The following is a 15,954-nucleotide window of genomic DNA, read 5'->3' as shown; positions in this document are numbered from 1 at the left end:
ATATTGGATGAGATGCCAGTCCATTGCAGAGCACCATTCTAATTAACATACTAACACACATCTAGGAGCAATTTAGTGTCACCAAGCCACTTACCAGTATGTTTTTGATAGGTATGAGGAAACTATAATGTAGCTGTAAAACAGTTTTAAAATGTCCAATTCTTAACCCTCTATGGTACGCATTATGATCACAGTGGGCAAAAAAAAATATTTGCAATGTTGCCTGAAGTATGTTGCCACCACACCATAGAGGGTTAAAGCAGTTATGCAGAGTAACTGCTTTAACCCTCTATGGTAGCCACACTGGCATAGACCATTTATGCCAGTGTGGCTAATGCTAATATTATTAACTAGAGCTGGACTGTTTGCGCTTATACCTGTACTCTGGGCTGCTCTGACCAATCCCTGCCTTAGAACCTCTCGCACCCAGGGCTTAACCTTAGACTTCCCCACACCACCAGCCACAGACACCACCAGGTTTGGAGGTGGCAGGCCCCAGTCATTGATCAAGATGGAATAAATGGTAGACGGGGGAGTATCCCAGGAAAGACGCAGAAACTGTAACACACACACACACACACACACACACACACACACACACACAAAAACCATGTTCAATAATTTTTTTTTTTTAATGCAAATGATGAAATCTATTCACAGACGATGGTTTTCTGAAGTGTTTGAGCCCATACTGTACAGTGATTTCCACTCCAGAACATGTCCATTTTTAATGCAGGGTCACCTGAGGGCCTGAAGATCACAGGCATCCAATGTCAGTTTTCAGCCTTGTCTCTTGCGTACAGAGATTTCTCCAGATTCTCTGAATCTTTTAATATTATGTACCATAGATGATTTGATCCCCAAATTCTTTGCAATTTTACATTGAGGAAAGTTATTCTTAAAATTGTTGCACTATTTGCCCATGCAGTCTTTCACAGAGTTCTGAACCCCTCCCCATCTTTACTTCTGAGAGACTCCACCTCTCTGGGATGCCCTTTTCATACCCAATCATGTTACTGACCTGTTGCCAATTAAAATATTTAGGGGTTTTTGTTAGTTTAAGCATTACTACTTGTCCAGTCTTTTGTTGCCCCCATCCCAACTTTTTTGAAACACGCTCAAAATGACCATATTTTTTCAAAAAACAGTAAGATTTCTCAGTTTCAACATGTTGTCTTTGTACCATCTTCAATGAAACATATGGTTTCCATGATGTGAAAATCATTGCATTATGTTTCTATTTGCATATTACACAGAGTCCCCACTTTTTTGGAATTAGGGTTGTACATTTACATTTCAATTATACATTTATTTCAATTATAAGCCCGATCAAACTTTTTCGTGGCACTGTATACTGTATGTGGTGTTTTAGAAACAGAACTGGAACGCGACAACAAAATCGCCAAGTCTAAAGAACAGAAGAATATTAAATGTTATTTTCAGTGGAAAGTGGTTACCCACATAGCTGTGCCTCTTGCTTGCGCCTGCAAACTCCACCTCTCCAAAAGCATCCGTGGGAAACTCTGATGTGTGCTGAGAACGATCCCAGTGACTGACAATAGCTGTGCTAAAGTAATCATTCAGAGTGACTGAGGCATGGTTGTCCCTTGGACTCCCACACTGACACAGGCGACCATTGCTGTAAGAGGACAAATATCGCAACAGTATCTCAGTTAGCATCACCAGCAATATCATCCCTACTGACACCTGCAGAACATCAAGTTATCAGCAATGTACTGAAGGTCAGTATTTTCTCCAATTATATTGTTCTAAAAACCAGTTTCATAATTAAGATAAACAAATGTTTTACTAAAGAATAGTGAATGTCAGATTATTTTAGCCATAGACTATGATTAAATCTTCTTTCACTCAGGAAAAACAGACCTAGTGAGATAAAAGAGTAAATGATTTCCTCTCCATTACATAAATAATAAGCATTTCTTACTATCCAGGAAATTAAACTATTTCAACAAGTCAAATTCACTCATTAACCTTGACTCGGTAAAATACTACACAAATGCAATGCACATACAGGCAATTTTGCCAAAGTCACAAAAAAACATGACAGCTGACACTTTTTATAAACTCTGGAGAGATTCTCCACATTTTTCCCCCCTGACATTTAAATAAATGTTCACACAACCAATGTTTAAACATTTAGCAAATAGTATTCTGGGGGGGATGACGACAGTATTCTGATAATAGTGGCTTAACATTAAAGCTGAATCATGTCCTCTCCTTTCTCCTTTTGAATTATAAATAATAGCTCATTTAAAAAAAAAGTAAATAATGCTCATGTACAATAATTTTGTTTTGTAGACAAGAACAGTTCATAAGTAGAAAAAGGGAAACAGACATCGAAGTTATAATTCAAGTCAAAATCAACAGAAAATAGTTGGGGGGGGGGGGGGGGGGAATCTAACTTTGCCAGGACCCTCTCAGTCTATAAAATCAAACTGAAGGGAGTGCATCACTACAATTATTATATTCAGCATTACAATTTTAAAAGCTCACTGCTGAATTCTCAGATACGATTCGCCAGATGATGTGCATTAATTTTACAAAACCACAATTTGACAGTAGCTCTGGCTGTAGCATGAACACAGGGACTTGCATGCTGGACACTTCACATAACCCACGGCTTATAATAATTTTTTGAATGAATTGTTGTGAAAGAAAAAAAAAAAGACATCATTGATGTGGTGGTGTTTTTTTTGTAAGGAGATATTTATGGCAAGAGTCTGCTTTGTAAAAAGTTTCCCAGCATGGGAAAGTCCTCGTTGTGGAGAAGTTTCCACTTTCCATTTCTCTGTAAAATGACAAGCTGCCTTTTTTTTTTAAACACTTCAAGATGTCATCGTCGTGAGAGAATGACCATTTATCATGGCAGTGGATATAAAAAGTCTACACATCCTTGTTAAAATTGCAGGATTCTGTGATGTTAAAAAAAAAATTAAGATAAATCATGTTCCATGTTTGATTTAATTAGCAACCATTAAAATTTAAGTGAAAAGCAAACAAAATGTTTTGGGGTTTAAAAAAAAAAATTTGTATACAATACAACCCCGATTCCAAAAAAGTTGGGATAAAGTACAAATTGTAAATAAAAACAGAATGCAATAATTTACAAAATCTCAAAAACTGATATTGTATTCACAATAGAACATAGACAACATATCAAATGTCGAAAGTGAGACATTTTGAAATTTCATGCCAAATATTGGCTCATTTGAAATTTCATGACAGCAACACATCTCAAAAAAGTTAGGACAGGGGCAATAAGAGGCTGGAAAAGTTAAAGGTACAAAAAAGGAACAGCTGGAGGACCAAATTGCAACTCATTAGGTCAATTGGCAATAGGTCATTAACATGACTGGTATAAAAAGGGCATCTTGGAGTGGCAGCGGCTCTCAGAAGTAAAGATGGGAAGAGGATCACCAATCTCCCCAATTCTGCACCGACAAATAGTGGAGCAATATCAGAAAGGAGTTCGACAGTGTAAAATTGCAAAGAGTTTGAACATATCATCTACAGTGCATAATATCAAAAGATTCAGAGAATCTGGAAGAATCTCTGTGCACAAGGGTCAAGGCCGGAAAACCATACCGGGTGCCCGTGATCTTCGGGCCCTTAGACCCTTCGGGCCCATGCCTGTATGCATCACATACAGGCATGCTTCTGTATTGGAAATCACAAAATGGGCTCAGGAATATTTCCAGAGAACATTATCTGTGAACACAATTCACCATGCCATCCGCCGTTGCCAGCTAAAACTCCATAGTTCAAAGAAGCAGCCGTATCTAAACATGATCCAGAAGCGCAGACGTCTTCTCTGGGCCAAGGCTCATTTAAAATGGACTGTGGCAAAGTGGAAAACTGTTCTGTGGTCAGACGAATCAAAATTTGAAGTTCTTTATGGAAATCAAGGACGCCGTGTCATTCGGACTAAAGAGGAGAAGGACAACCCAAGTTGTTATCAGCGCTCAGTTCAGAAGCCTGCATCTCTGATGGTATGGGGTTGCATTAGTGTGTGTGGCATGGGCAGCTTACACATCTGGAAAGACACCAATGCTGAAAGGTATATCCAGGTTCTAGAGCAACATATGCTCCCATCCAGACGACGTCTCTTTCAGGGAAGACCTTGCATTTTCCAACATGACAATGCCAAACCACATACTGCATCAATTACAGCATCATGGCTGCGTAGAAGGGTCCAGGTACTGAACTGGCCAGCCTGCAGTCCAGATCTTTCACCCATAGAAGGGTCCGGGTACTGAACTGGCCAGCCTGCAGTCCAGATCTTTCACCCATAGAAAACATTTGGCGCATCATAAAACGGAAGATACAACAAAAAAGACCTAAGACAGTTGAGCAACTAGAATCCTACATTAGACAAGGATGGGTTAACATTCCTATCCCTAAACTTGAGCAACTTGTCTCCTCAGTCCCCAGACATTTACAGACTGTTGTAAAGAGAAAAGGGGATGTCTCACAGTGGTAAACATGGCCTTGTCCCAACTTTTTTGAGATGTGTTGTCATGAAATTTAAAATCACCTAATTTTTCTCTTTAAATGATACATTTTCTCAGTTTAAACATTTGATATGTCATCTATGTTCTATACTGAATAAAATATGGAATTTTGAAACTTCCACATCATTGCATTCCATTTTTATTTACAATTTGTACTTTGTCCCAACTTTTTTGGAATCAGGGTTGTATATTACACACATTTTTATATACATCTGGTCAAAGCCCAGATGTAAATCCCATTCAAATACCGGAATGACTTGAAAAGGGCTACACAGCTCTCTCTTGCAATTTGATAACGTGAGCATTTTTTCCAAGAAAGAGTAGAATAAATTTGCCAAAATCAAAATATGCCAAGTTAGGAGACTCTTACCCAAAAAGGATTGAGTGCTGTATTACAATACCTTGTTAAAACACCTTACAAAAGGTATTTTAAGTGAAGGGGCATGCACACTTGCACAACCAGATTACTGCAAGTTTTTTTTTTTTTAATTAGTCCCTAAAACTGTTTGTATTTTTCACTTGAATTTCATTGCCATAACATTAAAGGTGAAAAAAATCTGACTTGAATTATCTTTCATTTTTACATCACAAGAATCTGCAACTTTAACAGGGTTGTGTAGATTATATCTACTGTAACTGAACATGAACTAACTTGTCTAACATGGATCTTCCAAATCATTCCTTTCTACTGCAGGGCACTATGCCAACACAAGCAATTTAGAGCAGCCAGTCTACCTAGAATTGGGGACCCTACCTCTATGATGTGGCATATGACTGTGCCTCATACAGAGCTGATAAATATCTATTCATTATCTATACTGTTTATCCAATGAGGGTCATGGGGGAGCTGGGGCCAAACACAGCTGACTTTGAGAGGCAGGGTATGCCCTGGGCAGGGCAGGTCATCAATCTATCACAGAGATGTACAACCATTCACACTCGCATTCATTCACACCTATAGACCCTTTTCACGTGACGTCACGACAAACGCGGTCGCCATTTTGGACATGTACTACCAGTAGTTTACCACAGCCAACATTGAGGAACGGCAGCAAAGAAAGTTTTTACTTTCAGCAAGACTTCCATCATGCCACTATATTGTTGTGCACCTGGATGTAGTAACCATCAACAAACAAGGCAAGGTTTATCATTTTATCGGATCCCGACAGAGAAGATGGATAGCAGCCATTAAAGTGCCATTCCACCATTGGATGTCAAATCAAAATCAAGTTTATTTGTAAAGCGCTTTTAACAATAAACATTGTCGCAAAGCAGCTTTACAGAATTTGAACGACTTAAAACATGAGCTAATTTTATCCTTAATCTATCCCCAATGAGCAAGCCTGTGGCGACGGTGGCAAGGAAAAACTCCCTCAGACGACATGAGGAAGAAACCTCGAGAGGAACCAGACTCAAAAGGGAACCCATCCTCATTTGGGCAACAACAGACAGCCTGACTATAATATTAACAGTTTTAACAGGTATAACCCTCAACTGTCCTCATGGGGCCGTCCTTCACAGGAGCGGTGCGATAAAACTCCGACCAGACACAGGGCACCAGGATGGATCAAGCAGGTCCAAGGGGCAGAAGAGGCCAGCATCTCAATCCCAGGATCAACATGTAACTCAGAGGGACAGATTGGGGGGGGGGAAGAGAGAAAGAAAACACAGGTTGTTGGGTATGCCCTAAAAATGACAAGTATTAAATCTGTGTGGTAGGCTCGCAGAGACGAGAGTCTTTACATCAGGCATAACACACAACAATGGCATGTTAATATGGTAAAAAATATCATGACCTGCTCTGGCTGGATGCTTGATTGGGTGATGGGAGCACACTCCTCAGCAATGATGAGATGCAGATGGGACCCTTAGGGCTGGCCAAGACAATTCAGTTACATTTCACCGGGTCTGGGACATGCGACAGAATGTCTGACGGCCGATTCCCTGCAGGCTACGATAGCCGACTGGCTATCATAGCCTGCAGGGAATCGGCCGTCAGGTCGACTGAGGTCTCCACCCTCTCCACCAAAAGATTTCCTGTTGACTCCATGTAACTCAGAGGGACAGATTTGGGGTGGGGGGGAGGGAAAGAAAACACAGGTTGTTAGGTATGCCCAATGTCACCTGAATAAGTAGGAGCAGTATACATATTGCACAGAGTACAAGCAGGGACTCCGGCAACTAACTATGACAGCATAACTAAAAGGAGAGAGCCAGAAGGTAACACAGGCATGAGGGAGCCCCGGGACATAAAGCAGCCAGCCACTACACCGTCAACAAACTCGAGTGAGCAAGCGAGTGGGGACTGACAGCATCCATACATCCCAGTTTACCAAAACACTATGTCTGAGGACCCTCCAGATCTACTCCTTTACCTCATAAACACCATTAACAAAAGGCTTGACTAAACAGATATGTTTTCAGCCTAGACTTAAATGCTGAGACTGTGTCTGATTCCCGAACATTACTTGGAAGGCTGTTCCATAACTGTGGGGCTTTGTAAGAAAAGGCTCTGCCCCCTGATGTAGCCTTCACTATACAAGGTACCAGCAGATAGCCTGCACCTTTTGATCTAAGTAGGCGTGGCGGATGTATTCTTTGGCATAAAATACGACAACATATATAAACGGTATCACTAGATAGAGAAATCTTTTAGCTTCAAAATGATATATCAAACATAATTTTTTGACAACGACAAGTATATTAATTTTGCGACCAAACTCACCTACCCTTTTAATTTCCGCGCGGTAGTGAAACGTGAAGTCATCGGCAGGTTCCCCTTCTTGTGTACCACATAACGTATGCTACCTCTTGGATTTGTCCTACCAAGCCTACTGCGCATGCGCGAAATCGCCTACTGCGCAAGCGTGAAATCCAGGAGTGTAGGAAAATTCAACAGTAGTAGTGATGGGAATTTCGGCTCTTTTTCGGGAGCCGGCTCTTCTTACTACAAGGAGCCGGCTCTTTCGGCTCCCAAACGGCTCCTGAGATTTTATTTTTGATTTAATTGCTGCAATTAACTAGTTAATTAATTACATTATTATTTATATTTTATCAATAGGATGTTTTCCATTTTATTTTTTAGTTTTTGTAGCCATTGTAAAGCTTTGTAAAGTATAGCAGTGTAACAATGTTCTAGCTATAGAAATAAAACTTACTTACCAATTAATAAATTATTTTCTCACAAACATAATGCAAAACTGTGTTATATTACCAATATAAAATACACAGAAGACATCAACTGTTTATCCTTTATGGCTTTATTTCACACTCGACCTTGAACAAAATGCCACAAAATAAATGAAGTATAAATCAGGCCTAAGAAACTATGAAGCAAAGTTGGAAATTATTTTAGCAAACACAGAACAATGTGCAACAAACTATTTTATTAAATAAAATATTAAATAAGTATATAAAATAAGTATAAAAAGTATAAAGTACAATGAACAAAGAAGTAAAAATGACAAAGAAGTGTCAATAACAAAAAACTATTTACATTAAGGCTGCACAAAATAAGTCTTTAGTGGAGATTGGCATTGAGGAAAACCAAGCGTCTCAGCTTGGAAGGGCTGATTCTATTTCTCCTCAGTTATAATCTGTCCTGCTTTTGAAAAGATCCTCTCTGAGGGGACAGATGTTGCCACTATACACATCCTCCGTGCCATCACGCGTGTAAGCCGTGGATAGAGTGCAGCCTTGGTCTCCCACCAGCTTAGTGGGTCTGCGTTTCGCTGTAACAGGGGCTCCTTTGAATGGTAATAGACAACACAAAGACGCAATCGGACAGCAACTTTTTTTGTGAAAGTCTCTCTCTCTCTCTCTCAGGCACCAAAGGACAAAAAACTAATTCGGCTCCCCAACTCGGCTCCCACCGAAGAGCCGGCCCCCGTCGTTCACTTCAAAGAGCCAACTCTTTGAACCGGATCGTTCGCGACCGACACATCACTAAACAGTAGTTTTGTCCTACCGATCAGCTGGGCTGATAGAAAATCGGTGAGTATTTCACGCATTTGCCGATTTTTATGTTTTGCGCGTATTGGTCGAGTCTTTGGCCGAGTCAAATAATTTGTAATGACTTGTTGTGAATAATAAAACGGTCTGCATGAGAACTTGCTAATTGTAATGGCGTCATGTGTTCTGCGCATGCGCAGTAGGCTTCGCGCATGCGCAGTAGGCTTGGTAGGACAAATCCAAGAGGTGGGATAACTTTACAGAACACCGACACGTGGTACACAAGAAGGGAAACCTGCTGATGACATCACGTTTCACTACCGCGCGGAAATTAAAAGGGTAGGTGACTTTGGTCGCAAAATTAATATACTTGTCGTTGTCAAAAAATTATGTTTGATATATCATTTTGAAGCTAAAAGATTTCTCTATCTAGTGATACCGTTTATATATGTTGTCGTATTTTATGCCAAAGAATACATCCAATGGTGGAATGGCACTTTAACAGGAAAGACTGGCAGCCCTCGGCATACCAACGCTTGTGTAGTGACCACTTTGTTGGAGGTAAGACGAATAAAATTAGCCAGAAAAGGCACTACATTGCTGTTAACATTCTGTGGCGGCGAGTGTGTAACCAAATAGGTTAAAAGAACCCATTGTAACCTCTTTGTTCTTCTGTAGTAGCTATTGTTGACTAGCTAATGTCAACAACATAGTAGTGAGTATGTTACTGTAGCAATGTTTACGTTCAGTTATTTGGATGACTGTTAAAACCTTTCAGTCTCAAGTTTTTCCTTTACTATATTTACTAGTTTACTGTAATTATGATCCGGCAGCCATTTACACCGGATCCAGTGTAAATAGCTGCCGGAGCCAACGTCCGAGGTTCTGGAGCGCGCTCCGGCTTGCTCCCCCTCAAATTAAGGCTTAATTTGAGGGGGAGCAAGCCGGAGCGCGCTCCGGAACCTCGGACGTTGGCTCCAGCAGCTATTTACCTGTACAGGGCTTAATTTGAGGGGGAGCAAGCCAGAGCGCACTCCGGAACCTCGGACGTGGGCTCCGGCAGCTATTTACACTGGATCCGGTGTAAATAGCTGCCGGATCATAATTACAGTAAACTAGTAAATACAGTAAAGGAAAAACTTGAGACTGAAAGGTTTTAACAGTCATCCAAATGACTGAACGTAAACATTGCTACAGTAACATACTAGCTACTATGTTGTTGACATTAGCTAGTGCTAACAGCTAGCTGCTAGTACACTGCTACAACACAGACATCGACCCTAATAATACAGTTCTTGGTCATTGCCTGGTAACAGCAAATTTATAACGGGCCATGTCTCAACAGACTAGGAAGTTATTTCAATGACATTTAATAACATTTTGTTTATCCTGAGGACCAAAAGTAAATGAAAATGTGAACAAACCTTAGCTGTAATAAGATGGCGACCACCGGCTCCAGGGACGACCCACTGATGTAGGCATGTTACCCAGCCTGACAAAATATTTGTAGGCATCCAAACTCTTATGACAAGGTTGAAACTTTGAGTTAGATTTTTGTGACATCGGTGTGAAAAAAATATTGTTGAATAAATAAAGGCCCTATATGCAATGTTTTGTGTTTTCCTTATAGAAAAAATGCTGTAGTTTCAGAATATAACACCTAAAAAGCTGTATGATCAGCCCTTACTTGACTTTTTGCATGATTTTTACTAAAAAGTAGGCGAAAATGACCTATTTTTGGTGACAAAATATTTTGAACATCCACATTAATCCTGTTGCAGTTTGCAAAATAGTGATAAACTTGCTATCTATTAACCTTAGAATAAGAGTTTATGTTGTGTTCTTTTAAATAAGTATCAGTTTCAGTGGCTGCAGCAAGTGATGTCATACCAGCCAGTTTCATCAACGAACGTCATGTGACAAAATTTTTAGGAATTTTGAGCTTCTGGGTAAGGATTTCGCTTTTCATTCTTCCTGTTGAGTTTATATAATGATAAACCTGCATGTATTATACATAAATCTCTTTGTAATTTTGTTGGGAATAAGACAGTACCCAATACACAAGTTAATTCTAACACCAGATAAGTAAAATTAGTACTTTTACTAACCCTGCCCCTATCAATTTTCAGTTCATGAAAAAAATACACATTGTTGTAAAAAAAACTTGCATTCATTCAATTTTGAATGTAGAGTTACCAAAATTTAATCAATTATACCCATTTATATGGACTACAACCAGTTTACATTATTTTGGTCTAAAATCTTTTCTGAAATGAGATCAAGTTTTTTTTAACAACAAAATTTCACATCCGTTTTTACCAATTTTTCAAGTATTGTCATGACCATTGAATGATGAAGTCAATCGACCCAGCCAGACAGCTAATAAAAGCTTCTACATAATACATTTTATAGATTAAGTGAGCACAACTGTTTCCTGTGATAAGAAATAAAGCCTAAAACAATTTTCTTGTACATTTCAGACGGACTGAAATGTACAAGAAATGGCTTATAGTACAAATAAGCTAACAGTAGCAGTGTATCCGATTTGCACTGAATATTTAAATGAAAATTCTGAACTTCAGAAAGGTGCAGTTGTGTTCATTAGTCAGGACAGAAAACATGACTATCAACAAGTGGAAGCTTTTGAAAAAAGAATGTTCCAAATAATAAGACAGAAATGTCCAGGTAATATCATCAACTGGCAAAGATATAGTGATGGCTGCGCATCACAATTCCGCTCACGCAAGGTTAATGGCAAGTTGCTTTCCTGTAGAAAAGAATTCAATCTTAATGAGGTTTCATATGAATACTTCAAGGCCAATGAAGGAAAAAACATCTCAGACAGTATTGGATCGATTGTTAAATGTGCGTTTCAGAGAGGCATAACAAAAGACAGTGAGGGAGTAAGAGGTGCTTCTGATATTGTTGAAATAATTCACCATGAGGTCAAAGAAACAACTGCTAAATTTTCATTTTTTATTGTAGAAGAGTTTGCATATTTTGACAGAGAGGACTCGACACCTGAGTATCCACTGTCAGGTATACTAAATATGCACAGTTTAAGGCTCAAGGAAGATGGAATACTCGCTAAAAGACTTTCATGTACTGCATGTTCCCCTCAGGAACTTTGCCAGGAATGTAAGGAAGCACCCCCCTCTGTCAGTGTGCCAGATGAACAAGAAGAGCCTGCTCCTCCAGCAGTCCATGATATGGAGGACACTGGAGGAAGTGACTTGTCCTCTGAATCAGATGATGACACTTCAGATGATGAAAATCTGGCACCAAGGGAAATCGTGTGGGCAAAGTATGGAAAAACCTTCTACCCTACTCAAATTGTTTCTCACTATGATGTATCACCTAAACTTCAAAAAAATTTATTCAGGTCTAAAGGAAAGGACTTTGTTGTTGTAAAATGGTATGGGGAAGACAGATACAGTAAAGTGAGAACTGTGAATGTTGACATTCTTGCAGAAAACAAAGTAGATGCTGCAAGAGCGGCTAAAAGTGACAAAATTCACCTACTATACCAACTTGCATTGTCAGACCTGAGGAAGGACTAATAGTTTGTATATCTAGATGAAGAATAACTGCTATGTGGGCTGAAATAACTAATTTTTTGACTGATAGTTAATATATAGTAAAATCTGTAGGCGGAATTTATGTTTTTCTCTTCTAAACCTTGTATCAATAAAAGGCTTGTTGTGTGAAAACTATTAAAGATTTTGCATAAATGTCATTTTCAGATTCCTGAGAAAATTTGACCCTATACTGATATATTTTCAGTCCATATATCACAAATTGATTTTTTACCCTAAATGTCACTAAAATCTAACTCAGTCCTCGAACCTTGTCCTATACGCTTTCAAATCAATACCTGTGTATGGCGATGGGTTTTTAACGACATAGGTATACAGATCATGTGGGCCGAAGTCAGGTAAAGACGAGGGCTTTGTGTACTTCCGTACGTCAGTGAACAATCCTGGTGGAAGCAGGTAAACGTCGTTCTCTAAGCCTGCTAACCTCAATTTTTGCAAATACCTCTCCCTCTGCCCGCCCTACGCCGCTGGATAGTGAAGGTGTTTTCTGCATCTCGCTCCTTTTTCTTTTGTGTTTTTCGTTTGTCGCCTTCAAACCGATTCGAGCCGAAGTCCACTACATGTCCAAAATGGCGGTCGCGTTTACGAAGGTCATGTGACTGAAAAGGGTCTATAGATAATTTAGAGTAGAGTAGCCAGTTGATCTAATCTGCATTTCTTTGGACTGTGTGAGGAAACTGGAAGAAACCAGTTCTATAGATAGTTTTCACTGACGTCACGGCATTCCGGGGAACGCCCTCCAGCCGCCATCTTGTGGGGCAAACAAAACGGACCATCGGCATTACCGGCTACGTTATCTCGGACGAATTTATGAAGTTATATAGTCAGTTTTCTAAAGTAAAGCTCAATGTCGGCAAAATCAAGCAAACAGAAGTATATAGATACATTAGACGACATCTCACGACAACGGTATGCAGCCAAACTGGCCTTGATTGGGGGAATTGACCCCTACAAAGTGGACAAAGATGCATTTTCAAGTGACTATGCAGGGCTGCCAAAACCTGAAACTGCCAAAGCCTGCTCCAAAGCCTGAAACTGACTTCATCAAACTTTAAAGGCTGTCTGATATATACAACTTTATATATTCACAGCGCGCCTTTTGTCAGATGCCGCCTTTTTCACGGCTGAATCACACAGATCCGATTTTTTTTGGGGGGGGGGGGGGCGTTGGAGTGTCTGATTATAATTTCAAAGTAAATTCTGTATTAAAATTACTAAATAAGCAAATCTGTTACAGTCCATGAAACAGGAAGTATAAGGATGAGAAAAAAACAGTTTAAATCGCAAAGCTGCGCATATTTGCGCAGTCCTGCACACTGCTCGGGCTGCGCAAATGTGAGCAGCTTTGCGATTTAAACTGTTTTTTTTCTCATCCTTATACTTCCTGTTTCATGGACTAACAGATTTGCTTATTTAGTAATTTTAATACAGAATTTACTTTGAAATTATAATCAGACACTCCAACGCCCCCCCCCAAAAAAAAAAAAATCGGATCTGCGCGATTCAGGCGGCATCCGCCAAAAGGCGCGCTGTTTGCATCACAAATACAAATCAAATCATACAGAATAGACCTAAAATGTTTTTCAAAAATGACCCTTGCGTGAGTGAAATGACAAGTTTCAAATAGAAATGTGACAAATGAGCGATATTAAGTGTACATAACAATGTAAACGTACACTCAGCGGTTCCAGTTCGGCATTCTCCAGAGATCGTTTACATGATGTTTTGGTTTCCAAAAACAAACTTAAACACAATTGATTGTTTATTTAAACAACTTACCACTTATAAAATGATCGGAGCAGACTTTGCTGTGTTTGGAAGGCTGATAATCCTTGCGGTTGATTCTCGCAAGTCATAGATTTCTCCTTTGTATGCCGAGTTTCTTTGTTTGCTCGCCTTTGTGCTCCCATACAGTGGGAATTCCATAAAAGCTCCGCTTGACATCTTCATTTGACCTATTACAACAGCCGTGAATACAACAGGTGTGCACCATTGCTAGCTTTAAATAGCCTGCTTGGGTTCTTTTGAAGACTTTGTACTCACGAGTTACAATGTGTGCTCAGTCACCCGTACGGTAAGCTTGACCCGCAAGATGGCCGCCACTAGGGAATCCCCGACTCTGTGACGTCATGTGAAAACTATCTATTCCCTGGACCAGCAGGAATTGCTGAAGTGCCCTTGAACCCCAAACTGTTCCCCACACTGGGAAGGGTCCTGTTATACATCGCTCTGGGGGGGGGAATGTCCGTTAAATGCCCATAAATGTAACCCATGCAGGCACTGGAAGGACATGCAAACTCCACACAGAAAAGCCCCGCCCAGGCAACCACAACATTTGAACCCAGAATTTTTTGCTGTCCCAGTGCACCAGCTGTTCATATGGAAAAAAAAATAAATAAATAACCCCTACCTGTAATTCCGTTCCAGTTTTTTTTTTAAACATGAACTTTACAGCTTCTGTACCAGATCCTCAATTGCATTTAATGCAAATTATTTAGCTGAAGAGACTGGAGACTAGCTATGAGGCTAAACACATTAAGCCTGAAAAGGGATTTTTTTTTTTTGCATAAAGATATTTAAATATGTTTTAAGATTTATAAGATCAGCGAGAGTAAGCTGATGAAGTAAACCGAATATGGACAGAAGTATTTGTTTTTACAATGTCAAAGTTCAAACAGATTGTTAAAATTGGAAAGCACATTAGGACCTACATATTGGGTTTAAAAGTTTTCCCGAGTTTTAGGTTTGGCAGCAATAAAACGGATCCAACAGTAAAGAACATTACAGGAACAGCTGGCATGGCAGAAATGACTGATTATTCCAACCAACAAGATCAGACAAAATCATTGGGATTCTTTTAAGACATTTAAAAGGCATCATGACAGCACAGGATAAGTCAGCACACGTTTCTGATGGATTTGTTTTTAAGCTGTTGACTGTTCAGGTTAGGCTACAAGGTCCTTAGCTGGATATAAATCTAGACGGATAATATTCATTCAATTTTAAGTTCTACTGTGTAAATGTTAGTCATTAAATCACATACTACAACAGGTGACTTAACCGATAACTTGGGTTGTTTTATAAACCAAAACATTTAACTAAACTTTTTATTAAAAAAGGGGGGGGGGGGGGGGACACCACCCCAGTCATTTGGTTGAAATCAGAACAGTTTATGTAAGGATATCATAGAGATGAGAAATACAACTGCACTTTCTGTATTGTGAAATTATTAACTATGGTACTAGTCAAAAGTATGAATGCATCTACTCATTTGTAGGGTGGTTTTTTTTTGTATTTTGATCCTTTTCTACATTGAAAAACAATATTAAAAGACATCAAAACTTTGAAATAACATATGGAACCAATATGAAATTGTGGTTTTACAAAAAAAAAAAGTGTTTAAAAAATTGTTTCATATTTTAGTCTTCAAAGTAACCACCGTTTACAAATGATACTTAGCATACTATTGGGATTAGTGTCTTAATTAATACAAATAAAAACTACTGAATTAGGAGGTGTGTACAAATTTTTGACTGCAACTGTATTTCTGTGGTGTGGACCTCACTAAAACTGCTATAGCATGCATTTATTTTCATTCTATTCATTAATCCCTGTTAAACACATCGTTTTAATGAGGGCAGTGTGGGAAATAAGACCAGACCGGTCCTTTACTGTTAATTTTTGCATTGGTCTGTCTGTATTTCAAACGCATCGGACCGGATGACTCATGAAAAACTGTAAAGATATGGGTCTTATCTACTTCTAATTTTCTTCCAAATGTTACACTGGGCAAATACATTATGTGAAACAGAGGCCCCCACGGACCCGACTTGAAAAAACTCATAACTCTACCACAAATGGTCCTAGCCTTGTCA

At 39.3% G+C, this 15,954-nt stretch overlaps 1 protein-coding gene across 3 annotated transcripts in view; it reads right to left on the bottom strand.

Moving 5' to 3' along the window:
* LOC132898038 (transient receptor potential cation channel subfamily M member 4-like) overlaps positions 1 to 15,954 on the bottom strand; it is a 155,867-nt gene that overhangs the window by 84,142 nt on the left and 55,771 nt on the right. For 2 of the 3 annotated variants that reach the window (XM_060939401.1, XM_060939402.1), the window contains exons 3-4: positions 1,462 to 1,639; positions 378 to 558 (exon numbers count right to left, since the gene is read on the bottom strand). In XM_060939401.1, the coding sequence (XP_060795384.1) occupies positions 378 to 558; positions 1,462 to 1,639 (359 nt within the window). The remainder of the gene's footprint in view (positions 1 to 377; positions 559 to 1,461; positions 1,640 to 15,954) is intronic. The other variant, XM_060939403.1, reaches the window with a different exon arrangement.

Source organism: Neoarius graeffei, chromosome 14, assembly GCF_027579695.1.
Source record: "Neoarius graeffei isolate fNeoGra1 chromosome 14, fNeoGra1.pri, whole genome shotgun sequence".
NCBI lineage: Eukaryota > Metazoa > Chordata > Actinopteri > Siluriformes > Ariidae > Neoarius > Neoarius graeffei.
Note: the sequence above shows the minus strand (reverse complement) of the source record. Positions and strands in the feature narration are given on the sequence as shown.